The 26,799-nt window shown below is 43.9% G+C and overlaps 2 protein-coding genes across 3 annotated transcripts in view; one reads left to right on the top strand and one right to left on the bottom strand.

Moving 5' to 3' along the window:
• The window catches only part of LOC132888231 (NAD(P) transhydrogenase, mitochondrial-like), an 85,230-nt gene extending 70,360 nt beyond the window's left edge, over positions 1–14,870 (top strand). The window contains exons 20-21 of the mRNA XM_060924308.1: positions 9,330–9,445; positions 14,200–14,870. Of these exons, the coding sequence (XP_060780291.1) occupies positions 9,330–9,445; positions 14,200–14,352 (269 nt within the window). The 3' untranslated portion in view covers positions 14,353–14,870. The remainder of the gene's footprint in view (positions 1–9,329; positions 9,446–14,199) is intronic.
• On the bottom strand, positions 14,350–23,071 carry dtwd1 (DTW domain containing 1). 2 transcript variants are annotated; one of them, XM_060924309.1, is made up of 6 exons: positions 22,952–23,071; positions 21,378–21,419; positions 20,587–20,877; positions 19,325–19,462; positions 18,894–19,167; positions 14,350–14,751 (listed from the first exon to the last, which is right to left on the bottom strand). In XM_060924309.1, exons 3-6 carry the CDS (start codon positions 20,866–20,868, stop codon positions 14,528–14,530), a joined length of 918 nt encoding a protein of 305 aa, XP_060780292.1. In that variant the 5' UTR covers positions 20,869–20,877; positions 21,378–21,419; positions 22,952–23,071; the 3' UTR covers positions 14,350–14,527. The 2 variants fall into 2 exon arrangements, with proteins under 2 accessions (XP_060780292.1, XP_060780293.1); XM_060924310.1 differs by lacking the exon at positions 21,378–21,419.
• Positions 23,072–26,799: the final 3,728 nt, after the last annotated feature.

Here is a 26,799-nt window from a genome sequence, read left to right as displayed (position 1 = left end):
AGCCAATGGTGGTGAAGGCCCAGTTAGCAGAGGTAAAAGACCTGATAGCTGTGGTGGAGACCCAGTACAAAGTCGAGCCTGATGTAGCTGTAGCTCCGTTTGCAGAGATGGATGCCCAGCTAGATGTGGTGTTAACCCAGCTGGTTGTGTGTTTGGCCAGGCATAATATGATGGTAGCCCAGTCAGTGGTGGTGAAGGCCCAGTTAGCAGTAGTGGGAGGCCTGTTAGCTGTGGTAAATGCCCAGCTAGCAGTCTAGCCTGGTATAGCTGTAGCTCTTCTAACAATAGTGGCCCAGTTAGTTGTAGTGGTGGCCCAGCTGGTGAAAGCCTGGCCTGGTGTAGTGAACGCCAGGCTAATGATGGTAGATGTCCAGCCAAGTATGGTGATGGGGCTAGCTGTGGTAGCAGCCCAGGTAGCTCTGGCCTAGGCAGTTGTGATAGTAGGCCAATCAGCTGTGGTTGTGGCACATCCAAAAAATGTAAACAGAGAAACTGAGGTCCAGGATTTACTTCAACATCACCAGCCAGGAGCAATATCATCAGGAGATGAACAATTCCCCAAAAGGGATGAGTTGTAGTTGATTGTTCGTCTTTACCTGGAGGTGGCCTAGCCTGGCCATGATGCAGTACTCTTGTGTACAAAGCAAGTTGGCTCTGCTTAGCTGGTAACTAAGTCAAGTTATCCACTTTTCTTGGACAGGTTAAACTCAAAAGAAGGTATAGAGTTATAAAGACAATAGACAGACATGTTGATGGTGAAATCCAAGGTCTTTTCCTGCAAGTATATGACTTTTTAAGCAAATACACAGGACCTGCCAAACTGTGTGTCTGCCCCTTGGCGGCCATCTTGAAAATCAACCACTTGGCCGTTGGACTGAGGATGGTATCCAGATGTGAGATTCACCGATACTCCTAATCTCTCCATGAAGTTCTTCCAGAAGCATGAAGTGAATTGTCATTGTTACTGACAATGTCTTCTGGGAGATCATAATAACAGAACACTTGCTGGAACAACAGTTCTGCAGTTTGGGACGCTGTGGGGATGCCAGGTAACGGAATGAGTCTGAGGGCTTTGGAAAAACAGTCAATGGTTACCATGATGGTTGTGTTACCTAGTGAAGAGGAGAGGTGGGTGATGAAATCGATGGTGATGTGGGACCAGGGTCTCTGGGGAACAGGGAGGGGACAAAGTTTGCCAGCTGGAGGTGTTCTGGGAACTTTGGCTTGGGCACAGGTGGAACATGAGGAGATGAATTGGTCAATTTTTGTGAGCATGTTTTCCCACTAGTACTTATTCCTGATCATCTGATAGGTGCGTTGGCTGCCAGGATGTCCAGTGGCTGGTGAGGCATGGGCCCATGTAATCAGTTTACTCCTAAGATGCTTGGGTACATATAGGAGACTGGGCGGAAGATCGTTGAGAAGTGTTTGGGGTTGAGAGTCTCTGATTTCTTTATCTGTGTCCCAGGTAATTGACTGGATGAAGCACTGAGGAGGAAGTATGGGATGGGTACCGGGGTCTTGGAGCATGGGAGCAAAGTTTTGTGATAGGGTGTCAGCCTTAGTATTCTTGGAGCCAGGACGAAATGAGATGGTAAAATTGAACCTGGTGAAGAAGAGGGACCACTTGGCTTGGTGAGGATTTAGCCGCTTGGCATTTCTGAGATACTCGAGGTTTTTGTGGTCAGTGAGAATAACAAACGGATGCGTGGCTCCCTCCAGCCAGTGTCGCCACTCCTCAAGGGCCAGTTTTATGGCAAGTAGGTCCCGGTTTCCCACATCATAATTTCTTTCTTTCTTGGAAAAGAATGCTACTGGATGGAGTTTCTGTTTTTCTCCGAAATGTTGCGATAGCACAGCTCCAACTCCCGTGTCAGACATGTCAACCTCTAAAACGAAGGGTTTGCTTGGATCCGGATGCTGCAAGATGGGAGTTGAGGTGAAGGCTTGCTTGAGGCAACTGAAAGCTTCTTCCGCTGCGGAGTTCCAGTGAAGACGCTTGGGCCCTTTCTTAAGTAGTGATATTAGTGGGATGGCGATGGAGCTGAAACTCCAAATAAAATGGCGGTAGAAGTTGGTGAAACCTAGGAAATGTTGGAGTTCATTAACTGACATGGGAGTGGGCCAAGACGTGACCACAGAGACCTCGGATACGTCCATGCTAACACCTTCGGAGCTGATGATGTAGCCCAGTAACGATATACGGTGCTGATGGAACTCGCACTTCTCTGCTTTGATGTAGATGTGGTTATGGAGTAGACATTTGAGGACCGTCCTAACGTGTTTGATGTAACTCTCTTCATCCAGGGAATATATTAAGATGTCGTCAATGTAGGCGATGACATATCTGCCTAGCATGTCCTGTAACACATCGTTAATGAGACACTGGAACACGCTAGGCACCAAAGAGAGGCTATACAGCATTACCCAGTATTCAAAATGGCTGGAGCCTGTACTAAATGATGTCTTCCACTTGTCACCTTTCTTTATTCAGATGAGGTTGTACGCGCTGCATAAGTCAAGCTTGGCAAAGATCTTAGCCGACTTGAGTTGTTCTAAGGCTGCTGGGACCAGAGGAAGTGGATAAGGGTATTTGACTGACACTTGATTCAACCCTCTGTAGTCAATGCAAAGACGAAGACCACCACCACATTTCTTCACAAAGAAGAAGCCTGCTGAAGTGGGAGATTTTGATGGACAGATGTATCCTTGTTTGAGGGCCTCTTGGATTTATTCCTCCATAGCAGATTGCTTCTTCTGAGAGAGAGGGTAGATGCACCCTTTAGGTGGTGATGTGCCTGGTAGAAGGTCGATAGCGCAGTTGTAAGGCCTATGAGGTGGTAACCCACAAGCTTTACCCTTACTAAAAATCTCCTTGAGGTCCAGATAACACTCGGGAACATTGTCCATGGAGTCAGGCTGGAGGCTCTCCACAGAAGTGGAAGCAAGCATAATCTTGGGACAAGAGATGCAGCTATGAAAACATGTGGGTGACCACTGCAGAATCTCCTTGTTCTGCCAAGAAATCAAGGGGTCGTGGAGTTGCAGCCAAGGATAACCCAGAATGATGTCATGTTGGTTGGTGGTGGTGATATAGAGTGAAATGAGCTCCGAATGAAGAAAGCCTACTTGGACACAGATGGGAATGGTGCACTGAGAGACTCGACCCTCCCCTATGGGTCCTCTGTCGATTGTGCTGATGTTGAGTGGACTTTGAAGTGGGGTTGTGGACAAGTTAACCTTCTGGACGACTACACTGCTGATAAAGTTCCCCTCTGCTCCTGAGTTTATGAGAGCAGAGAGGATGTAGGTAGCTGAAGTCATCTTCAACAACACAGCAACTTGGAATGACTTGGAAGTAAACCTGTGAGTGGGACTTACGTGACATGGAGGACATTCTGCAGAAGATGAGTGGGGACAATGAACGGGGCAGCGGTTGAGCTGATGTTCCTAACTCCCACAGTAGAAACATAGTCCCTCCCTTCTCGTCCTAATACACTCGGAGCGTATTAACCGGGTGCTGGAGATTTCCATAGTGGAGCTCTCTTCTGGGGTATGAGCAGGCTTACCAGCCTCTTGTAGAGCGGGACAGTGAGTCAGAAGATTGCCCAAATGGATTGCAAGGTCAATGAGAGAACCCAGTGTCAACTGTTCATCCCGGCAGGCGAGCTCACTCAGTATTTCTGGGTATAGCCCCTTGCGAAAGTCCGCTTTAAGCGCAGGCTCATTCCATCCACTCGCGGCCACTAGTGTTCTGAATTCCAGTGCGTACTCCACCACGCTTCTGGAACCTTGTGACATGATGAGCAAACTTTCACCTACTTCAATGCCTTCAGGTTCGTGGTCGAAAACCCTCTTAAATTGGACAAGAAACTGTTGATAGGCTCTCATGGGTCCGTTGCCATTGTTCCAGATGGCACTGACCCATCTCAGGGCTTTACCCATGAGAAAGGAGAGAAATTTAGCTATCTTGTGCTCATCAGACAGGTTAGGCACAGTAGCAAAGTACATTGAGCACTGGAGGAAGAAACCCTTACATGCGAGCGGATTGCCGGAGAATTTCTCCGGGGCAGGAAGTTGTAGCACTGGGCTCGGAGCTGGTTCAGAACACGGTAGGAGGGCCTGTGACATCACAGCTGCTAGTTGTGACATCCTGGTGTTGAGGTCAGCTCGCATCTGCTGATGTTCTCCTAGCAAGCGTCCCTGAGCATTGAGAGCTGTCTGCTTCGCCTCTTCTGCTACATCCACGATGGTGAAGTATCCTGTCACGGTGCAGGCACTTATGGACGTATGCACAGAAGAGGAGTGTAGAGCAAACAGTGAACAAGCCAAAACGTGAGATGTGAATCAGAGTCGAAGAACTTGCAATGGTCGGGCGAACGGCAAACAGGGCAAACGAGGACAGGTAAGAGAGTAAACGAGAGAGGAGAAGCTAAAGTTGAGAAAATGTGCATCAGTCAGAAATAAACAAGGCTCAGTATGTATTGGGAAAGGCAGAACGATACTTCGCAGTGAATTGGTGTGAGAGTGGAGTTTAAATAGGGTTTCGTCCGGGTGCTCCGGTTTCCCCCACAGTCCAAAGACATGCAGGTTAGGTTAACTGGAGACTCTAAATTGACCGTAGGTGTGAATGTGAATGGTTGTCTGTGTCTATGTGTCAGCCCTGTGATGACCTGGCGACTTGTCCAGGGTGTACCCCGCCTTTCGCCCGTAGTCAGCTGGGATAGGCTCCAGCTTGCCTGCGACCCTGTAGAACAGGATAAGTGGCTACAGGTAATGGATGGATGGACCAATAGAGTGATGAGTGACAGCTGTGGTTAATAGTCAGGAGACAGAGGGTGCTGTAAGTTCTGAGAAGTGTAATTCATAGAGTCCATGTTTGTAAATTGGTCGAAATCGGCAGGTTTACTGACACGCAGAAGAATCACAGAGTCATCTTCTACACTCAGCCACGGAAATTAAAACCAAATTACTAACTCTGAAAACTCTTAAATAACTGCTCAAATAAAGGTCGTATTCAGTCATCGATCAAATTGACTAAAGCAGTGCCGTATTAAGCCAATGCGGTGCCCCTGGGCACTATACCTCAAGTGCCCCGCCCCCCCCCCCACGCGCACGTGTTCAGTAACCTCCTGCACACACTCACAAACCTTGCCCTTTGCTGTCAAAAATAGTAGCATACAGTGGTGCTTGAAAGTTTGTGAACCCTTTCGAATTTTCTATATATCTGCATAAATATGACCTAAAACATCATCAGATTTTCACACAAGTCCTAAAAGTAGATAAAGAGACCCCAGTTAAACAAATGAGACAAAAATATTATACTTTTCATTTATTTATTGAGGAAAATGATCCAATATTACATATCTGTGAGTGGCAAAAGTATGTGAACCTCTAGGATTAGCAGTTAATTTGAAGGTGAAATTAGAGTCAGGTGTTTTCAATCAATGGGATGACAATCAGGTGTGAGTGGGCACCCTGTTTTATTTAAAGAACAGGGATCTATCAAAGTCTGATCTTTACAACACATGTTTGTGGAAGTATATCATGGCACAACAAAGGAGATTTCTGAGGACCTCAGAAAAAGTGTTGTTGATGCTCATTAGGCTGGAAAAGGTTACAAAACCATCTCTAAAGAGTTTGGACTCCACCAATCCACAGTCAGACAGATTGTGTACAAATGGAGGAAATTCAAGACCATTGTTACCCTCCCCAGGAGTGGTCAACCAACAAAGATCACTCCAAGAGCAAGGCGTGTAATAGTCGGCGAGGTCACAAAGGACCCCAGGGTAACTTCTAAGCAACTGAAGGCCTCTCTCACATTGGCTAATGTTAATGTTCATGAGTCCACCATCAGGAGAACACTGAACAACAATGGTGTGCATGGCAGGGTTGCAAGGAGAAAGCCACTGCTCTCCAAAAAGAACATTGCTGCTCATCTGCAGTTTGCTAAAGATCACGTGGACAAGCCAGAAGGCTATTGAAAAAATGTTTTGTGGACAGATGAGACCAAAATAGAACTTTTTGGTTTAAATGAGAAGCGTTATGTTTGGAGAAAGGAAAACACTGCATTCCAGCATAAGAACCTTATCCCATCTGTGAAACATGGTGGTGGTAGTATCATGGTTTGGGCCTGTTTTGCTGCATCTGGGCCAGGACAGCTTGCCGTCATTAATGGAACAATAAATTCTGAATTATACCAGTGAATTCTAAAGGAAAATGTCAGGACATCTGTCCATGAACTGAATCTCAAGAGAAGGTGGGTCATGCAGCAAGACAACGACCCTAAGCACACAAGTCGTTCTACCAAAGAATGGTTAAAGAAGAATAAAGTGAATGTTTTGGAATGGCCAAGTCAAAGTCCTGACCTTAATCCAATGGAAATGTTGTGGAAGGACCTGAAGCGAGCAGTTCATGTGAGGAAACCCACCAACATCCCAGAGTTGAAGCTGTTCTGTACGGAGGAACGGGCTAAAATTCCTCCAAGCCGGTGTGCAGGACTGATCAACAGTTACCGCAAATGTTTAGTTGCAGTTATTGCTGCACAAGGGGGTCACACCAGATACTGAAAGCAAAGGTTCACATACTTTTGCCACTCACAGATATGTAATATTGGATCATTTTCCTCAATAAATAAATGACCAAGTATAATATTTTTGTCTCATTTGTTTAACTGGGTTCTCTTTATCTACTTTTAGGACTTGTGTGAAAATCTGATGATGTTTTAAGTCATATTTATGCAGAAATATAGAAAATTCTAAAGGGTTCACAAACTTTCAAGCACCACTGTATACATAAACAATAGTACACATAAACAAGGTCATTCTTCCTCATTGAAAATGTATTAAGTAGGCTACATCAGCCCATGAAATTCAGTGAAAACAACCAACAATATGCATGTAGGCATATTGAAATGTCTTTTTCAAAAATGAGCAGCATATATTTGTATGTCTCAAGGGGATCCTCGTCGTCGCCGACCCCTCAGCTAACACTGGCTGTGGTTGTAGCATCTCCCCGGCTAGTGCTAGCAGGGCCATCTCCCTCACTAGCATCGCTGATTTCACTAGCTTTGGCTTCAGCGCTGGTAGTGACAGCAGTTGTCGATATTTTTATAAAAAAAAGATCAAACACTGGAACATTTTTAATTGCAGCTACACGCCTGGAGTCTCTCTTTTTTTTAATTTTCTCTTTGCACAACCACTCAATTGATGTCTGTCCATTTTTCATTTCTACCGCGGTTTTTAAAAAATGGATACATTTCACCGTAAGTGGACTGGCTCAACTGACAGGTTGAGGAAAGGGGGGTTAATGGTCACATAGGCCACTCTTGCTCAGAATTATGATTATTGTTGTTGTTCTTATGAAATTAGTGTTCATAATGAATTATATATGACTATTTAACAATGTCAAGTGTATAACCATTTTAAGTGTACAAACATTCACGAAAAATATTTTTAAAGTTTCTGTCATGTGGTGCCCCCCTACTGGCTGTGAGTGGTTGGTGCCCCTGGGCACTGTGCCGCAGGCCCATATAGTTAATCCGGCCTTGGACTAAAGAAACGGAGAGTAATGATTTAGAAATTGCAGAAAATCTCTCAAAAATGCAAAGAACCAATGTTTTGTATTTGGCAATTTAAAAAAAATTAGTATTGGCGAAGTTTCAGAACTGTATTCCAAACAAGGATTCGCTAGAAATAAACCAAGTCATGGCACTGATTCAAGAATCTCTGGAATAAAATTCAAAGAGTCACTGAGTTATTTGTTGGCACTGATTCAATTTGTGCAGATTCAGAACTCGGACTGAATGTTAATGCTGTGTGAAAGCTCCCAAAAACCTTCACATCCAAGCAGTGTGTGTGTGTGTGTGTGTGGGGGGGGGGGGGTGAATAAATAAATGATTCATACAAACAAGCTGTGGAAATAATTCAGAATGTTTAAAGAATCGCTGAGTCATATTCTGTGTCAAGTAAAATATTTAACACAAAATACCATGAAACTGATTCAGACATGAAAGAATCGATTGTAAGAGGCACTGATTCACTGCTGCTATCCTGTTATGAGAAAAAAAAAAACAACTGGCACTGCCTCATAGTGGGCTAAAATCCATATAAAGAAGTGAGTGTGATTTATTCAGACTGATTATGATGAATCACTGCATCGTATTCTGTCTTTTGTCAGATTCAGACATGCTGACTCCGATTCAAATCTTCAAAATGTTCTGTAAAGAGTCACTGATTCATACTCTGTCCTAAGAGATATTAACATCAGTCCTTCCTCAGAAATAAGACGAATCCATTATTCACAATGTCATTAGTCACAGTGTGAAAATGAATCATGGCGATAATTCAGGAATCAATGAAATGAGATTTAAAGAATTACTGAGCTGTATTTTATCATGAGGAAAATGATTCAAAACAAAGAATCGCTTATTTCTGTTATCATCAATCATGGTAATAAAACAAATCTTTGGCAGTGATCCAAAAGAGTCAAATGAATTCATTCATTCACCATTCAAACAGGCGGCACGGTGGTGTAGTGGTTAGCGCTGTCGCCTCACAGCAAGAAGGTCCGGGTTCGAGCCCCGTGGCCGGCGAGGGCCTTTCTGTGTGGAGTTTGCATGTTCTCCCCGTGTCCGCGTGGGTTTCCTCCGGGTGCTCCGGTTTCCCCCACAGTCCAAAGACATGCAGGTTAGGTTAACTGGTGACTCTAAATTGAGCGTAGGTGTGAATGTGAGTGTGAATGGTTGTCTGTGTCTATGTGTCAGCCCTGTGATGACCTGGCGACTTGTCCAGGGTGAACCCCACCTTTCGCCCGTAGTCAGCTGGGATAGGATCCAGCTCACCTGCGACCCTGTAGAACAGGATAAAGCGGCTACAGATAATGAGATGAGATGAGACCATTCAAACAAACATGGAAATGATTCAGTAATAAATATGGAGAGTAAGATTGAAAAAGTCATTTCTTTACATTAACAATGTTTACAGTCCAAATAAAGTGAATCACTGATTTATAATCCGAGTCATATTCATGTGAACACAGTGAAGTAATGAACAGGCTCCGAGTCAATCGATTCCAGTCAGAGCTCAAAGGCGACATTTAACACTGTGTGAACTTCTCAGAAAACCTTGTTTCATGTCCAAGCAATTGTGTGTGTGTGTGTGTGTGTATGTGTTGACACTGTAAAGATTCATTTTCATCCTTTAATTGTGTACAGACATGCAATGTTTTGGAGCAACAGTGTACACACAGCTGATAATCATGCAGAGCTGAGCCTGGTCTTGTGTGTGTGTGTGTGTGTGTGTGTGTGTGTGTGTGTGTGTGTACTTCAGAGACTGATCTGACGCTTGTGATTGGAGCCAACGACACGGTGAACTCTGCAGCTCAGGAGGATCCAAACTCCATAATTGCCGGGATGCCTGTGCTGGAGGTGTGGAAGTCAAAACAGGTCAGAATGTCTCACACACACACACACACTGATTTCCCACCTCCTGAACATGATGATGGAGATGTTAGGGAACTGGCTCGCTCCTCTCTGTTTATAGATGTAGAGATGAAAGGTGCCATTAGGCTGTGAGTCAAAGCCCCACACCCTGGGGTTAGAAAAGCAGACCTCAGAACAATCTGTTGATCTTCCTGTGTGAGAACATACAGCATTCAGTCAGCTTTACTCTCTGCTAACTCGCCACATGTTGTTGTTGTTGTTAGACAGGTGTTTGTTCCAGAGGTAGGCTACACCTTTGACTCTAGCCTCAAGGAAACCTTTATGACCAACATTAACCAAGTATCACCCACTGCTGAGGAACATCTCAGAGCTTGGCTACTGAGCTCTATACACTGCAGCTTAGGTCGTGGCCACAGGCTGGTTATTATAGACGCCTTCAGACCAGAGGAACTTTTTCATAGTTCTGAGAACTGTTGGAGGAAGTTCCCCCTTTTTTGTGAGTCACGCTACAGGACCTGTGGATGATCGTAGTTCTTAGAATTCTGTTTTGAGGAACTTTTTAAGCTCCTACTTCAGGGTAGGTTCTCTCCCAGCACAATAGGAACCCCGAGTGATGGAAGTGTGCAGTGATCGGTTGAATGTGAGCCAATGCAACACCGACAACTGCTATTTTTTTTTTTAAAGATATTTTTTGGGCTTTTTTTCACCTTTTATTGGATAGGACAGTGTAGAGACAGGACAGGAAATGAGTGGGAGAGAGAGACAGGGAGGGATCGGGAAATGACCTCGGGTCAGAATCGAACCCGGGTCCCCGGATTTATGGCATGGCGCCTTAGCCACGACACCCCCGACAACTGCTATTTTAAAAAATCCGTGTAAAATGTCAGCGGTTTAAACAACAGCTCTTAATATTAGTGTGAAAAAAACGGAAGAAAACTCATGGGCAAATGGAGCAGCGGTGAAGTCCACACTTTATTGTGTTTATGTGATGAAGGAAATGCAGTGTGTTTTTGACACGGCTAAGCAAAATATAAAAACCTTAATTACACTAAATGTTCTTGTCCATGGGTTTTTTCTTCCTTAGCCATCATGTAAGAAAACCGTTAGCCTATAAAATAATAATCCACACTAACATGATCAGGAAACACGCAATTTTAATCACTCATTAATTATTTTCCTCCACTCTTTATAATGTAAAATAAAGAATTTACTCTCAGCACGAACACTTCTGGTCTCCGCCCCTTCTACAGCTCAGTGGAACGATCCGTTTCTATAGAAACACTGGACTGAAACATGACACGCGAAAGTGGACAAGTTTAAATCCGTTTGTTGTTTTCACAGAAACATAAGAACATCGATGGACAAGACAACATTCATATGAAAACAACAAACTAGTGACGTTGCTATAGCAACCATCGGCCAGCTTACAGCAGTACGGTGTTCCTAATAACAGTATGAATGCAATCAGGGAAAAACAGCCCTTGATGGTGTGTAGTTTTCAGGGGAGCGCCCCCTGGGGGCAGATCCTCTCACTGAGACCCGAGAACTGTTTGGACTGAAAATTCTGAATGGGTTCCAGAAAAGGAACTCATCAGTTCGCAGTATCTGCTGTTTTCATCACACATGGAGACGACGCAGTACCCAGACTCATGAACCCCCAGAGAATGAAAAGTGGTAGATCAGATTGCACAGCTGTGCCACGCCCTTTTAGAGGGGGTCCAGGGGTATGCCCCCCCTGAAAATTTTTTGGGAAAAAGTGGTGTAAAATGGTGTACTCTCCTGCAATCTGCCTGCCATATTTGAAGAAAACGAATCAAGAAATCGGACCAACGTACTTCACAGAATGCTGTTTCTCACCTCGCCTCAATGCTGAGGATCCGATGACCAAGTCGCCTTGAACTTCTTGTCACAGCAAACCTTTTTTTCCCTTCAGACTTTTCATCGTTTGTGATCACCAGAGTGTGTTTGATTTTTACAAATACTTTTTCACAATTTGTTGTAGTATGTGACCTCATTGCTGATTGATGAGAACCATAACGAGAACCAATGGAACGATACGGTTTCTGTGAAGAAACTCAGTCGTCCAGGTCCATAGTAATCTGTGGTTGGTTGAAGAGAGCAACTGGACTTGCTTGAAGATTCTTGAAAACGTTTCGCCTCTCATCCTAAAGGCTTCCTCAGTTCTGTCTGACTAATAGGGAGTATCCAGTATTTATCCTCTCATGGATCATCATAGAATCCGAATCAGAATGCTGATGGCTGCATTGTAGGCGGCTGATAAAAGATGTCATAGACACCCACCTCTGTTCAGTGATGGTCGTTCCAGGATGACAAAAATGACAGATAGTCAGACAGAACTGAGGAAGCCTTTAGGATGAGAGGCGAAACGTTTTCAAGAATCGTCAAGCAAGTCCAGTTGCTCTCTTCAACCAACCACAGATTACTATGTACCTGGATGACTGAGATTCTTCACAGATATGTTTCTACGCACTTTGGGATGAGATCCCTTCGACTGGTGCGGGAGTGTGAGAGGACTTCCAGAAAACTGGCAGACATCTTAGCCAGAGAGGATCGTTCATTTTTGTCAACCTGGAACGACCATCACTGAACAGAGGTGGGTGTCTATGACATCTTTTATCAGCCGCCTACAATGCAGCCATCAGCATTCTGATTCGGATTCTATGATGATCTATGAGAGGATAAATACTGGATACTCCCTATTAGTCAGACAGAACTGAGGAGGCCTTTAGGATGAGAGGCGAAACGTTTTCAAGAATCGTCAAGCAAGTCCAGTTGCTCTCTTCAACCAACCACAGATAACGATACGGTTTAGATTCAATATCATCATTGCGCCATTCCACTGGCTCTCAGCTTCACTTCATATGACTATCTGATGCAGTAAACTCGTATCCTCTGTGTTAAAAACAGCTGGAGTGAGATCAGAAGGCTGAATCCAACCGTGTTCGCTGATTATTTTGTAATGCAGTCGTTTTAGACCTAAAATCGGTAGGTGGGATTCACCTGTCGGAATCTGTGGAGTTGGGAAGGATGTAGTGTACAGTGGTGCTTGAAAGTTTGTGAACCCTTCAGAATTTACTATATTTTTGCATAAATATGACCTAAAACATCATCATATTTTCACACAAGTCCTAAAAGTAGATAAAGAGAACCCAGTTAAACAAATGAGACAAAAATATTATACTTGGTCATTTATTTATTGAGGAAAATGATCCAATATTACATATCTGTGAGTGGCAAAAGTATGTGAACCTCTAGGATTAGCAGTTAATTTGAAGGTGAAATTAGAGTCAGGTGTTTTCAATCAATGGGATGACAATCAGGTGTGAGTGGGCACCCTGTTTTATTTAAAGAACAGGGATCCATCAAAGTCTGATCTTCACAACACATGTTTGTGGAAGTGTATCATGGCACGAACAAAGGAGATTTCTGAGGACCTCAGAAAAAGCATTGTTGATGCTCATCAGGCTGGAAAAGGTTACAAAACCATCTCTAAAGAGTTTGGACTCCACCAATCCACAGTCAGACAGATTGTGTACAAATGGAGGAAATTCAAGACCATTGTTACCCTCCCCAGGAGTGGTCGAGCAACAAAGATCACTCCAAGAGCAAGGTGTGTAATAGTCGGCGAGGTCACAAAGGACCCCAAGGTAACTTCTAAGCAACTGAAGGCCTCTCTCACATTGGCTAATGTTAATGTTCATGAGTCCACCATCAGGAGAACACTGAGCAACAGTGGTGTGCATGGCAGGGTTGCAAGGAGAAAGCCACTGCTCTCCAAAAAGAACATTGCTGCTTGTCTGCAGTTTGCTAAAGATCATGTGGACAAGCCAGAAGGCTATTGGAAAATGTTTTGTGGACAAATGAGATCAAAATAGAACTTTTTGGTTTAAGTGAGAAGCATTATGTTTGAAGAAAGGAAAACACTGCATTCCAGCATAAGAACCTTATCCCATCTGTGAAACATGGTGGTGGTAGTATCATGGTTTGGGCCTGTTTTGCTGCATCTGGGCCAGGACGGCTTGCCATCATTGATGGAACAATGAATTCTGAATTATACCAGCGAATTCTAAAGGAAAATGTCAGGACATCTGTCCATGAACTGAATCTCAAGAGAAGGTGGGTCATGCAGCAAGACAACGACCCTAAGCACACAAGTCGTTCTACCAAAGAATGGTTAAAGAAGAATAAAGTTAAATGTTTTGGAATGGCCAAGTTAAAGTCCTGACCTTAATCCAATGGAAATGTTGTGGAAGGACCTGAAGCGAGCAGTTCATGTGAGGAAACCCACCAACATCCCAGAGTTGAAGCTGTTCTGTACGGAGGAACGGGCTAAAATTCCTCCAAGCCGGTGTGCAGGACTGATCAACAGTTACCGCAAACGTTTAGTTGCAGTTATTGCTGCACAAGGGGGTCACACCAGATACTGAAAGCAAAGGTTCACATACTTTTGCCACTCACAGATATGTAATATTGGATCATTTTCCTCAATAAATAAATGACCAAGTATAATATTTTTGTCTCATTTGTTTAACTGGGTTCTCTTTATCTACTTTTAGGACTTGTGTGAAAATCTGATGATGTTTTAGGTCATATTTATGCAGAAATATAGAAAATTCTAAAGGGTTCACAAACTTTCAAGCACCACTGTACATGTAGACTTCATAATCTCAGTATGGACCGTGTTTAACTGGAGGGTGGTGTCTTTCTCTGCACCTCTATTGTGTGTGTGTGTTCAGGTAATTGTGATGAAGCGGACGCTGGGTGTGGGTTACGCCGCTGTAGATAATCCCATCTTCTACAAGCCCAACACGGCCATGCTGCTGGGAGACGCCAAGAAAACCTGCGACAGTCTGCAGGCCAAAATCAGAGACACCCTCAGCACCAACTAGGAGAAACAACATTTATTCTTCTGCAAAGTTGACTACACACTCACCTACACACACTCAGTAATCAAGTGCACACATGTAAATAAAATATATATCAGTAATACAGTGGGTGGAGTTACTGTGGAGGAATACTGATTGTGGAAGTGTGTGTGTGTGTGTGTGTGCTCCTCCCTCCCCCTCACACTCTGGCCTGTTTGGCTTTTCGGATGAGTTTGTGGAGGAAGGTGTAGAAGAAGAGCAGGTCGTCGTACTCTCCTCTGTACTCTCTCTGTAAACAGTGTGTGTGGAAATCCTTCAGGAAGTAATAAACAGCCTCGATGGTGGATAAGTATGTGTTGGGACATCCTCGCTGGTGACGCCAGAAACACGTCTTCCTCGATTTCAGCTCTACACGTGGAAACTCTGTGCGCGCACACACACACACACACACACACACACACACATTAAAATCCTCCCGAACTCTACAGTGTGCTGTTTAAATGTGTCTGTTTGCTCCAAATAAAACACATTTCCTTCCTTAATTCCCTTTTTTTTCCCCAATTATTTGTGGGCAGGGCTACATATGAGCTCAGACTGTGATGTCACCAAGTTATCTTCACTGCTTCAAACCAATCACAGTCTGATATGCAAATTAAGAGAGATGGACAGGATGAGGATCAGTAGAGAGACAGATAGAGAGTGAAAAACAGGGAGAGTGACACAGAGATAGAGTGTGACAGATGGAGAGAATGAGGATCAGTAGCGAGACGAGACAGTGACAGATAGAGAGACAGACAGAAAGACAGACAGGGAGCATGAGGATCAGTATAGAGACAGGATGTAAAGAGAGCCTGCTTAGTAACAGTTAGCAAACCTGCTAGCTAACTTAGTGAATGCTAGTGATGTTAAACTGTGAGGGAGAGCCAGGGCTTTGGGGGCGTGTCCTCATTTGCATACGCAGGCATATTCAGAAGGGCGATTTTAATGAGGGTGATGGTACATAGAGCAGGGCTGTGAAATAGAAATGACAAAATCCGAAGAAACAATTTTAACAGGGGGTCTGGGAGGAGCAGCCCCCCAGGAGCCAGGGGCCCCAGAAGCTGAACAGATTTTGTGTATATTGATAGATTTGAAGCATCTGCTGAAAGCAAATATTTTCTCAACCATGTCATTTAATTTGAACTGTTTATTAGGATGCAGTGCTGCAGCATAGCAACCTATGGGCTCCCCTAGGGGAGCAAAGCACTGCAACTATTGTTCTTCTACGTGTTTCTTCTTCCGTATTCTTCTTCCTCCTACGCAAATTTCGATTTCGAATAACTCAATAACCATATGTCGCACACAGACAAACAATATATCAAAACGTGCGGCTCGATCGGACTCGCTATGCTATTACTTTTCTCTACAGAATACGATTTTTTCGTGACTACGTCGCGAAAAAATCGTCGAAAAAACCCCCATTCATTTCTATGGAATTAATTGAAAAAAAAAGCACTTTTTCAACGTTTTTCAAACGTACGCTGCTCTGGCATGCTTTCACCTAGAGACGTGATTCAAACTCTAAAACGTAGGAAAACTTCTCCTCTGTGGATCTGGCATTCAACTTTTCTGCTAGGTTCTACACTTTCGGATCAGTCCTGGCTCAAACGCCATGTGGGTTCTGGGAGAAAATCCAGCTTTTGAATGGGTGTCTATTGCGTTACACACCAGTGAAGCTCGTTAACTTAGAGTGGAGAGAGGTTGAAAAAAAGCTCAAACTTTCTCGCTTAAACTGTGTTTTCAGCCACAAATTTCACTCTACAGACATGATTTTCTCAAAAGTAGTAGTAAAACTTGTCCTGATTCACACAATGTGTCTACCTAAACGATAGGATTTACAGTCTTTGAATGACAAGCGTCAAACTGAGGACAGGGCAGCTGACAGGCTTCATTGACACCCATTATAAACGTGAGAGAAAAGTCACTCGTTTTAAAATCGCTCTAGTGTCGTTATTTTTAACACTACAGACAAAAAATACATCATTTTATTCAGGAGACCCTTCTAGCGCTCACTGTGAAAGAATTTTGTGAATGTCTTTTGTTTGTGAAAAAAAAAAACCAGCCTCGGTCGGCATGACACTTCACCTTAGCCGCCCACTTTATTAGGAACACTTCTGTTTGTACATACAAACTACAAACACTCTCCTTAGAGTTTATTTTATTTTTAAAAGGGACAGTGCACAAATTAAACATTATCCTTGTGGTAAGGACAGATGTCTGTCCCAGGTTATAGCAGTACATGCTAATTTCCGCCTGTAGTCACTTTGGTTATACTCTTGAATAGCTCTTCTTCATGACGGCTGCTGTCTCAAGCACACACATAATCATTGCATTGAAACATCATTGCAGGTCACACATTCACGGCCAGCAAACATGCGTGACCGAATTGCTTCGCGCACTGCATCCTCTCACAATTTCCCCCGGGGAATTGTCCGGTCTAGTTATTATTATTATAATAAATTGAATATATAAATGTGAACAAGATGGTCTACCTGGTAATCTATGGACCCTTTTCACGTGACGTCACGACAAACGCGGCCGCCATTTTGGACATGTACTACCAGTAGTTTACCACAGCCAGCATTGAGGAACGGCAGCAAAGAAAGTGTTTATTTTCAGCAAGACTTCCATCATGCCACTATATTGTTGTGCACCTGGATGTAGTAACCATCAACAAACAAGGCAAGGGTTATCATTTTATCGGATCCCGACGGAGAAGATGGATAGCGGCCATTAACAGGAAAGATTGGCAGCCCTTGGCATACCAGCGCTTGTGCAGTGACCACTTTGTTGGAGGTAAGACGAATAAAATTAGCCAGAAAAGGCATTACATTGCTGTTAACATTCTGTGGCGGCGAGTGTGTAACCAAATAGGCTAAAATAACCCATTGTAACCTCTTTGTTCTTCTGTAGTAGCTATTAGCTAACGACATTAGCTAGCGTTGTGTTCCTTTGCTGTTGGTAGACTGTAGGACAGATCAGAGGCAGTGTCCTACAAACAGCGCTTAATTTGAGGGGGAGCAAGCCGGAGCGCGCTCCGGAACCTCGGGCGTTGGCTCCGGCAGCTATTTACACTGGATCCGGTGATCCGACACCTCTTTTGACTATGTAACAAAAAAAACAAAACCCAAATAATTAAATAAAAAAATGCAAGTTTATTTAGTGTTAATGTCTGATTTTGATATCTGCCTTGTTGGTGATTTCTCTCATGAAACGACATCCACAAAATATCTGCAGATGAACTTAATTTGCAGTGTTATTACAAAACATGCCCAGAAGCGCAGCGCCGCGCCCCCCTCCCCCCCTCTTTTTTTCCCGCACTGGAGCCGCTCATCCTCTGCGCTCCGGGACCTCCCACTTTACAAATTAAGCACTGCCTACAAATAAGTGTTCAAAACAAGAGGAGCATGTATTTGTCTCTTAAATCCAGGCCGTTCCCTGTAATCTGTAACACTGGGTTGGAGAAAATAATGGCAAATAGCGAGTGCACAAACCATAGAAGGTAAACTGTACACAGCGCCAGGGCAGTGTGATGGTATGTCTACTTTTAGATTGTGTTAGCTGATCAATGAACACGCTCGTCACTCGATGAGTTTCACGTCTTTACGACGGATATTTAAATGTGTGTTCGGTATTATTGTTGCAGTCTAAGCAGTCATTGTAGCAGCTAGATGAGCGAGAACCGAAAGGGTCTGTGCCATAAACCGTTATTTCTGTACGGCGTTGCTAATGTGTCGTTACTGTTATTTCTCCCTCTGCTCGCCCTGTAAATGCCCTACGTCGCTCCTTTTTCTTGCATGTTCTCCGTTTGTCGCCTTCCTCGCATTCAAACCAATTCGAGCCGAAGTCCGCTACATGTCCAAAATGGTGGTCGCGTTTACGAAGGTCACGTGACTGAAAAGGGTCTATAGTTCGACAGCTTCAATTTCACCAATTCCGCATGTTTTTTTCCTTCAACATGGTCAACCAAACGCGTTCTTCCACCAGAACCGTACTTCACATCCTGATGGCACAAGATGCAGTAAGCTTTCCCGGTTCTTTTATCTTCCGTATGTGCTCATTCACTACCGACTTTAAACTCCAGCCATCGCCAATTCCATGGATTTTTGATGCCGTTTTCCTTGTCAAATGTTTTCGATATCGTCAGTCTCACCGTCCTCCCTCTGAACGATGTCCTTCCATGACACGGGCATACCGCGAAATTCTCCTTTTCAAAACCGTTGATATCGAAAGTGTGTTTAAAGAGCACAAGATTCACGCCGTGGTTTGTAAGCATGGCGCAAATGCCGTAAACCGGTCTGTCATTGTCGCAAAAGAACACCCCCCCCAATTTTTATTGCAAAATTAGATGATTTACTAAAATTATGTTTTTGGCGGCCAAATTCGCGGAATTCTGCGGATCCGCGGATTTTTCACAGCCCTGATAGAGGTTCTTCAGCTGTTTATTGCCATTAAAAGTAAAAATAAATAAATAAATAACCAATCCATATTAAATGATTTATTGTGTGTGTGTGTGTGTGTGTTACCCTGTAGCCGTTCATCTGTTATGATTTTCGTGGTCTGGTTCCAGGTGCTGTCGATGAAGATCACCCTCTGAATGGGACACGTGTGTTCCTGTATGCACTCTGACGTGTGTGTGTGCGAGTGTGTGTGTGAGCGGTCACTCGTCTTCTCCAGTTTGGGTTTCTTGGTCTCTCTCTCCTCAAATCTCTCTGCTCCTCTTTTCCTTCCGTTCTGACTGATATAATCCACAAGCTCCTCAACCGTCATGGAGTCTGGACCTGGAAATACCAGAACCACCTGGAGACACACACACACACACACACACACTTGAGTAAAACAACCAGATGAACAGTGAAGTGTGAGGAACATGAAATGACATTAATAATGGTGTGTGTGTGTGTGTGTGTGTGTGTGAGAGAGAGAGAATGCTACACTGTGTGTGTGTAACCCGTACGCTGTGCGTGTCCAGCTCTGGGATGCAGGGGTAGGTATAAATGGAAACGTCGTCCGGTGCGATGAGTTTAGCATGAACCGCGGTGCTCTTCCCGTCCGTCTCATTTGGATGTTTAATGATGTCAATCTTTACAGGAAGCTGAAACACACACAACCAACTGTAAACACATCTGTATTTACCCGAACCTAATATCAGTCCCCCAGGATTCCGCGGGCCTTTTTTGTGATTGTTGCGGGCTAAAATGTCTGATGTTGTGGGGGGGGGGTTTCCAAAAAATTGCGATGAAAGTTGCGGTGTTTTTTAGGTTTTTGTTGCGATTACATTGCGGGAGGAAGTGAAAGTTGCGAGAAATTGTTGCGATTTTCTCTTTTTGTGATTAAAATTGAGTGCTATGTTAAATATTAAGTTATTACTGAAAAACTATTGATTAAAAAAACAAAGACACTGAGAAATGGTCCTATAAACAACTTTACCAATATAAAAGATTACCAGGACTACAAAAATGCAGAAAAATAGGCTTTACTTATCCAAATGCTCCTGTTGGTTCAAAAGTTAAAGTGCAGAGAACCTCACAGCACAACATGAAGTTACCTTCAAATATAATATAAATGCCTCAGCTTTCATGTAAGAAAAAAACACTATTAATACTAGTACTGTGTGCAGGCAGTCTCTCCTGAAGACTAAATTAAACAATAATTATAAACTAATAAAATAAATGGCTCAGGCTTCATAGAAGAAAAAAACAATTTGAACAGAATCTCACAGTATGATGCTGAAGCTGCCTAAACAATGGAAAATAAAATACCATTTTGGCAAAAATGTTGGCATCCATTAATTTATTGTATTAAGTAAAAAGTAATGTAAAGTGCACACAGTCCTTCACTGTAAACATAACACACTTTCAGCAACAGACTTTAAGCCTATATAAACACTGACTCGCACACAGTGTTGCCAGATACTGCTGACGTTTTCCAGCCCAAAATATGTTCAAAACCCGCCAAAATGCACTTAAAACCGCCCAATCTGGCAACACTGCGCACATGCTGCTTCTCTTGAATGTATATACAGAAGTAAGGCGGAAGGTAGTTTGTCGGCGTCACCGCAAGACGATGCCAACGATTGGTCAAATTTGTGGGAAAGTTGTGGTGATTGGATAGAATTGCAACACCGCCCTGAATTCGCGGGGATTGGTTGAATTTGCAAATTGCAACATTGCAAAATCCTGGAGGGTCTGTAATATTGTGTGTGTGTGTGTCTCTGACCTTGATGTTGGGGATGAGTTGCGGGTCGAGTCCCACCAGGCAGCAGCAGGTGTAGCAGTAGAGGAGGCGGGAGGAGCCACAGGTGGAGCACTTTAACCTGCCTGTGTGATGAGCTTCCTCCAGCACAGTGTGAGGAGAGACGACTAGACCCCTCAGGGGATCTTCATCATCATCACCATCCTTCTTCTTCCTCACACACTCCACTGGTCCATCAGCAAGTCCTTCATCATCCTTCTTCATACTCTCACCATGATCCTGTCTGTCCTCTCCTGTTTGAGACATCACCCTCACCTTACACACACACACACACACACACACGTTTTCATTTCTTTATAAACCCTTTATTGGGTCAGTCACTCTTCACTGTGCATTTTCTCCACAAAGGGAGGAACATCACCTGAAGATCAAACCATACATGTCAACCTTTGGTCAATCAAACCTGTATAACCAACCTCCAAAATCCGTATTTCCCTTATAAAATCCGTATCAGATGCAAATTAAAATAATTTACCTAAAATTTGAATGATAATTAACAATGATATATCCCAGTTGCTTTTTATTCAATATTAATAACAATAAACCTTCAGAATGAATACAAAGCTCCAATGTTTGACAAAAACACAAAGTGTTATCAGCGTAGTTACAAAGGAAATACTTTGTTGTTTGGAGACAGGTTTCACCGAGCGGCTATTATGCGCGAGACTTCATATTAGCCACAAAGTCAGGAAAATCTGTTCGTAAAATTACGTTATAATGACCAAATACAATGAAAAGTATTTTTCCAGTCTCACCTGTGAAAGGTAATCCCATGTGATCTCGTTTGGACGGTAAACCTGTTGGTACAGTTAAACGCAGCACATGAATGAGGCATCTTTATTCTCGGCTACTGTCTAGACGCTATACCAGAGACGGCTGAAGAATCTCCACTTTGCCACATCCAATATGGCGGCGAGGATGACGTATGATTCTACGCAGAAGGCGGCGTCTATGTTTATATGTCTATGACTTCACGGTTGGCGGGATTCTCGCAATGCGGTGTGCGCATGATCAAAAGTGGAATGAAGCCTCGCTACCACAAGACAACGCGCGATTTCATAAGACTCTTTACTGGCTGTCTGTGGTGTACAGTACGTTTGTAAATGTTATGTGCTCTTTTATCATCGTGGGAATTGATTATAGCTCTAAATAAATATTGAAGTTTTTTTAAAGAATCCGTATAACTTTATTTATACGCCCGTAGAAGAAGAAGAAGAAACCTTTATTCGTCACACGCACACTTCAAGCACAGTGAAATTCATCCTCTGCATTTAACCCATCTGAAGCAATGAACACACACACACGCACACACACACTCAGAGCAGTGGGCAGCCACACCAGAGCGCCCGGGGAGCAGTCAGGGGTTCGGTACCTCGCTCAAGGGCACCCCACGTCAACCTAACTGCATGTCTTTGGACTGTGGAGGAAAACGGAGCACCCGGAGGAAACCCACGCAGACACAGGAAGAAAATGCAAACTCCGCACAGAAAGGCCCTCGCCGGCCACTGGGTTCGAACCCGGACCTTCTTGCTGTGAGGCGACAGCGCTAACCACTACACCACCGTGCCGCCCGTATACCACGTTTATTGAATCAAATCCGTATAAAATACGGACATTCCGTATAGGTTGACATGTATGTCAAACCCAACTGTCACTATGGATCCTTTTAAATGTATTTTTCTCTATTTTTATTTCGATATCTAATTCCTTCTGTGTATCTCAGAACTGCACGCTGTAATTAAAATTAATATTCATGAGAAACAGGTTATTTAACCGGCTGCACTGTGATGAAACACGGCCTCAGTTTTGGGCTGAAGGACACGTTTCTCCAGCAGAAGGACTGAGACGTGTGTTTTATCCTCCTCCACTGGAGCTCCGGGCCGAGTCAGGGCCGGAGAGCTGATGGAGCTCCTGACAGGAGGAGATGTGCACACAGACCTTCACCTTCACACGGGTCATGTAGGGAGCTTTTCCTCAGAAGGAGCAGGAGCATCATTCAGGAGGTCCTCCGTCCCTCCACAGGGCGCTTTAAGGAACCCTGCCCCATGTCTCTGTAATAAACATGGAATATGAGCTCTGCTTCACGCTCTGGGATGCTCTGGGCTTTTCTGTGCCTCAGCAGACCGGAAACTTTACTCATTGTAATGCTGTATAAGCTTCCTGACAGTTACACTCATCTGCTTTAGTGACGGTTACTGTTCGGGTTTGGAGGTTTACCGGAAACCGTAATGCGCATGCGCACAAATATACCACCGCGTCTTCGTTGCGAGATTAGCGCTGTTAGCTAACCGGAAGCGAGCTCGCTGTTTATCAGTGTTCCCGCACTCACCTTCCACAGAACTCACACAAACATCACACACCCAGGAGAAACATCTGCACTGTTCTTACAGCCCAGCACTTTCAGCTTCACTGCTCGCCTGACCCACTGTGCTAGCGGCGCACCGGAAACACTCGGACTTCACACAGGAAGTGCTTAACTGGAGGGTTTGTGCCGAATGAGGAATTTGATAAATTTCAAGGATTGCGAAGGAAATTAAACTAAAATTAATTATGAATAATAATTAATATTTTATTAAAAATAAGTAAATAGATGTGAAAAGAATTTAACGGTAGAATATAAACATAAACATAGCTTCTAATCAGGGGCGGCACGGTGGTGTAGTGGTTAGCGCTGTCTCCTCACAGCAAGAAGGTCCGGGTTCGAGCCCTGGGGCCGGCGAGGGCCTTTCTGTGCGGAGTTTGCATGTTCTCCCCGTGTCCGCGTGGGTTTCCTCCGGGTGCTCCGGTTTCCCCCACAGTCCAAAGACATGCAGGTTAGGTTAACTGGTGACTCTATCATAATGCTCAATTCTGATTTTTTGTGAGGTCGTTCACATTAACAAATATATGCGACTTGTATGTGATCCTCAGTATGAATGAAAAGCGACCTAAAAGTGTTCCGCATGCGCATTGCAGGATACGACGACGTCACACGCAGTGAGCATGGCCAGTGTTTATGGAAGTAAAACCGCCCGGTTGCGGTATGACCCATCCAATCTAGCTTGAATAGCTGCATCCCCCCAAATGGAAATCAGCTCCCTAACCTCTGCGTCCTTCCATTGAGAAGATTCAGAACCTTCACAGCCCGAAGCGTCCCTCGCATTGATGTCATGCGCAGGGGCGCAGATACGTTTTTTGAACTGGGGGGGACAAAGCTGCCAGCAAACCAACCCCAACCCCGATATGCCTGTCAAACTTGTTGTGGGTTACCATAGCAACCAAGCTTGAGCTCGCAACCTGTGCAGTCTGCGCAGCTCAACCAACCGAATATCAGTCTTTGTTTTGTTTTATGTGAGTTGTTGCAACTATGTATACACTGCTGTGCACCTCAATAAACCGAATGGTAATTAGTCTTTTGATTTTTCCGTGAGGTTTGCCTTATGCAAAGAAAGACAGCATAGACGTTTTTTCCTCCCTATAAGTGGGGGGGACCGAATGAGGTGAATTTAAATCTGGGTGGGACGAGTCCCCCCCTCTATCTACGCCCGTGATTATGCGCCATGTTGTTGTAACTTTTTTTGAGAGACCCGCCGCCTGCTTCAGCGCAGAATAGTGACGTTTGTGGCTTGTTGATGACGTGTAAGTCGGATGAATGCGACCTGGCGGTTCAGACTGAAGTCGCATATGAAAAGAGCAGATAGGAATCGGAATTAGGACCACATATCCAAACGGCCTGGGTCGGATTTGAAAAAATCGGATCTGTGTCGTTCATATTGTCAATAAAAGATCGGATACAGGTCACATATGGGCGAAAAGATCGGATTTGAGTCACTTCAGCCTGCAGTGTGAACGTAGCCTAAATTGACCGTGGGTGTGAATGTGAGTGTGAATGGTTGTCTGTGTCTATGTGTCAGCCCTGTGATGACCTGGCGACTTGTCCAGGGTGAACCCCGCCTTTCACCCGTAGTCAGCTGGGATAGGCTCCAGCTCGCCTGCGACCCTGTAGAACAGGATAAAGCAGCTACAGATAATGAGATGAGATGAGATTCTAATCATTGACGTCATGAGGGATTATTTATGGTCACGCATTAAATTAATTACCCTAATTAAAGTTTAATTGTAATAAAACCAAGATTAGATGTTTACAGTTTTATATCTTACAGAAGAATCAGAAGTCCTGTAAACCGTGTGAACTCAAGTGAACACAAACCCATGTGAATCAGAATCAGAAACACTTTTATTGCCAGGTGTGCAAACACACACGAGGAATTTGACTCCGGTACCACTTAGCTTTCATAGTACAACACAGATAAAACGAACAAACAAACAAAACACAGGAATGGTGCAATAGTAGGGAATAATAGGAAATACAGAGGGAGAGTCTAACTGCAGTGATCTTCAGGGGAAGATTGTTGCTCCAGCAACGACCTTGAGGCAGTGCTGGCTGGGAGAGCCGAAGATAAGATTGGAATTTGTTTAGGCTTGAAACGGGTGGACGTGGCAGACTACCCCGCTCGTCCATTCTGGTCACTAAAATGATACATATCTCTCTGCAAAGCCATCAACTTCTCCAATATGGAATCCACCGAGCGGCTCAAGTTTTTAAATAGCCACAGTCTGAGTGCCGACAGCTCTGCCCACCGCTTCAATCATGTCGGGCAGCTTTTTGGGGCTTTGAACAGCTGTCACCGTTTTCTGATTTCCTCAATACACCAGGGCAATGCCTAGTCCAATCAGCAAAAGTCCTGTGATCATGGTTCCGAATAGGTAAATATCCTCAATGTCCTCCACAGAAAGAACCGCCAGGCACACGACACGACACTTTTCCCAAGCGTCCATCGTATATCCAGCTGCGAACGTTCCGGCAGGACAGCCTGGTTCCCCTGAACCCAGGCTTCTCGTCGAGAAGATTGTGTCAATTGTGTGAAGAGACCAGTTTATCAAATCCATGAATTTTGATTTGAAGAACAATGCAGAAAGGGTCTCTCAGACAAGACGAGTCAGAAGCAAGAAAGCTCAGGGGAGGAGAGGCAGAGCAATGCGAGATGAGAGGAAAAAAACACCTCCGCATTATGCTCCTGTCAGGAGCACTATGTGGAAACATTTAAAAAACCTCAGTGCAGCAGCTCTCCGTGAAAGCACGAAGAAGAATTAACACAACAATTACACAGAACATAGAAAGTATGAGAGAGCAAAGTCCCGAGGCAGCCGTCCGCAGCGCCATCCTGGATGAATAATGTGATATAAATAAAACCACAGGTCCTGCATGGGAAAAATAATAAAATACATGAAAGTCAATGACAAAAATCTCTCTCTCTCTCTCTCTCTCACACACACACACACACAGATGTGTAGTTAATTGTTGAAGTTCGTGGTGTGTACTAATGGTGTTCACTTATTGTGATTTGTTTAATGTCAGGTTGATGGAACAGATGATCAAGTGAAGATAAGTATAGGTAATCGTATGAGGCCGAGTAAAATTAAGGATTAATTTCACGAGTGATTTCAAAGTTTTGAAAATTTCAAAACTTCGAAATCACAACTGAAATTGATCCTTAATTTTACGAGGAAGCATACGATTACTTGTTTATAATCTATAGGGCCAAATTCATACTTCGGAAGCCATTCAAGTTCACAACAATTGTCATTCACGTTTTCTGAACCAATCAGGGCACAAGACTATCTTGCACGTTTGAATCAGTTTCTAAAGCGTCTTTCATCATGACACGGGGACACGACACGAGGACCGCATTTCCACAAAATATCTTGTTCTTGTTTCATCAGGCTTTTGGACTTGTTTGGCTTTTTAGCCATTCCAACAAACTAGCCAATAGCATTTCAGAAATACGGCCCCGTGTTAAGGAAAAAAGTCTTCCTTGATTGACCAATCAGAATTGAGTAATTTGGCCCTATGTATTATAAACAGTGTAATAAAGGTCATAGCTGTGTGTGTGTGTGTGTGTGTAAAAGTCATCCATTTACACATTTATTCCCTCTGCTGCTCTCTCACAACTAAATTGCACCCCCTAACTTTTACTGAAAACCACACGGCATTTATATCGAGAAAGAAGTAAAATGATCTACAGAAATGTGAAGATATGAGATATAAAGTAAAAACAAACAGATGATATGTTTCCACTTTTTTAGATACGGTACCATCTAAGGCTGAGACTCCATGTCTGGGCTGAAACAGAGACC

Source organism: Neoarius graeffei, chromosome 6 (genome assembly GCF_027579695.1).
Source record: "Neoarius graeffei isolate fNeoGra1 chromosome 6, fNeoGra1.pri, whole genome shotgun sequence".
Taxonomy (NCBI): Eukaryota; Metazoa; Chordata; class Actinopteri; order Siluriformes; family Ariidae; genus Neoarius; species Neoarius graeffei.
This window is presented reverse-complemented; position numbering and strand designations above follow the sequence as displayed.

What these genes read in the sequence shown, in the direction of transcription:
- dtwd1 (XM_060924309.1), bottom strand. Translation starts at nt 20,868, where the DNA reads ATGTCTCAAACAGGAGAGGACAGACAGGATCATGGTGAGAGTATGAAG. An exon ending in CAGAGCTGGACACGCACAGC is followed by an intron (nt 19,168 to 19,324) that starts GTACGGGTTACA and finishes GTGTGTCTCCAG; the next exon opens with GTGGTTCTGGTATTTCCAGG. An exon ending in AACAGATGAACGGCTACAGG is followed by an intron (nt 14,752 to 18,893) that starts GTAACACACACA and finishes GTGCGCGCACAG; the next exon opens with AGTTTCCACGTGTAGAGCTG.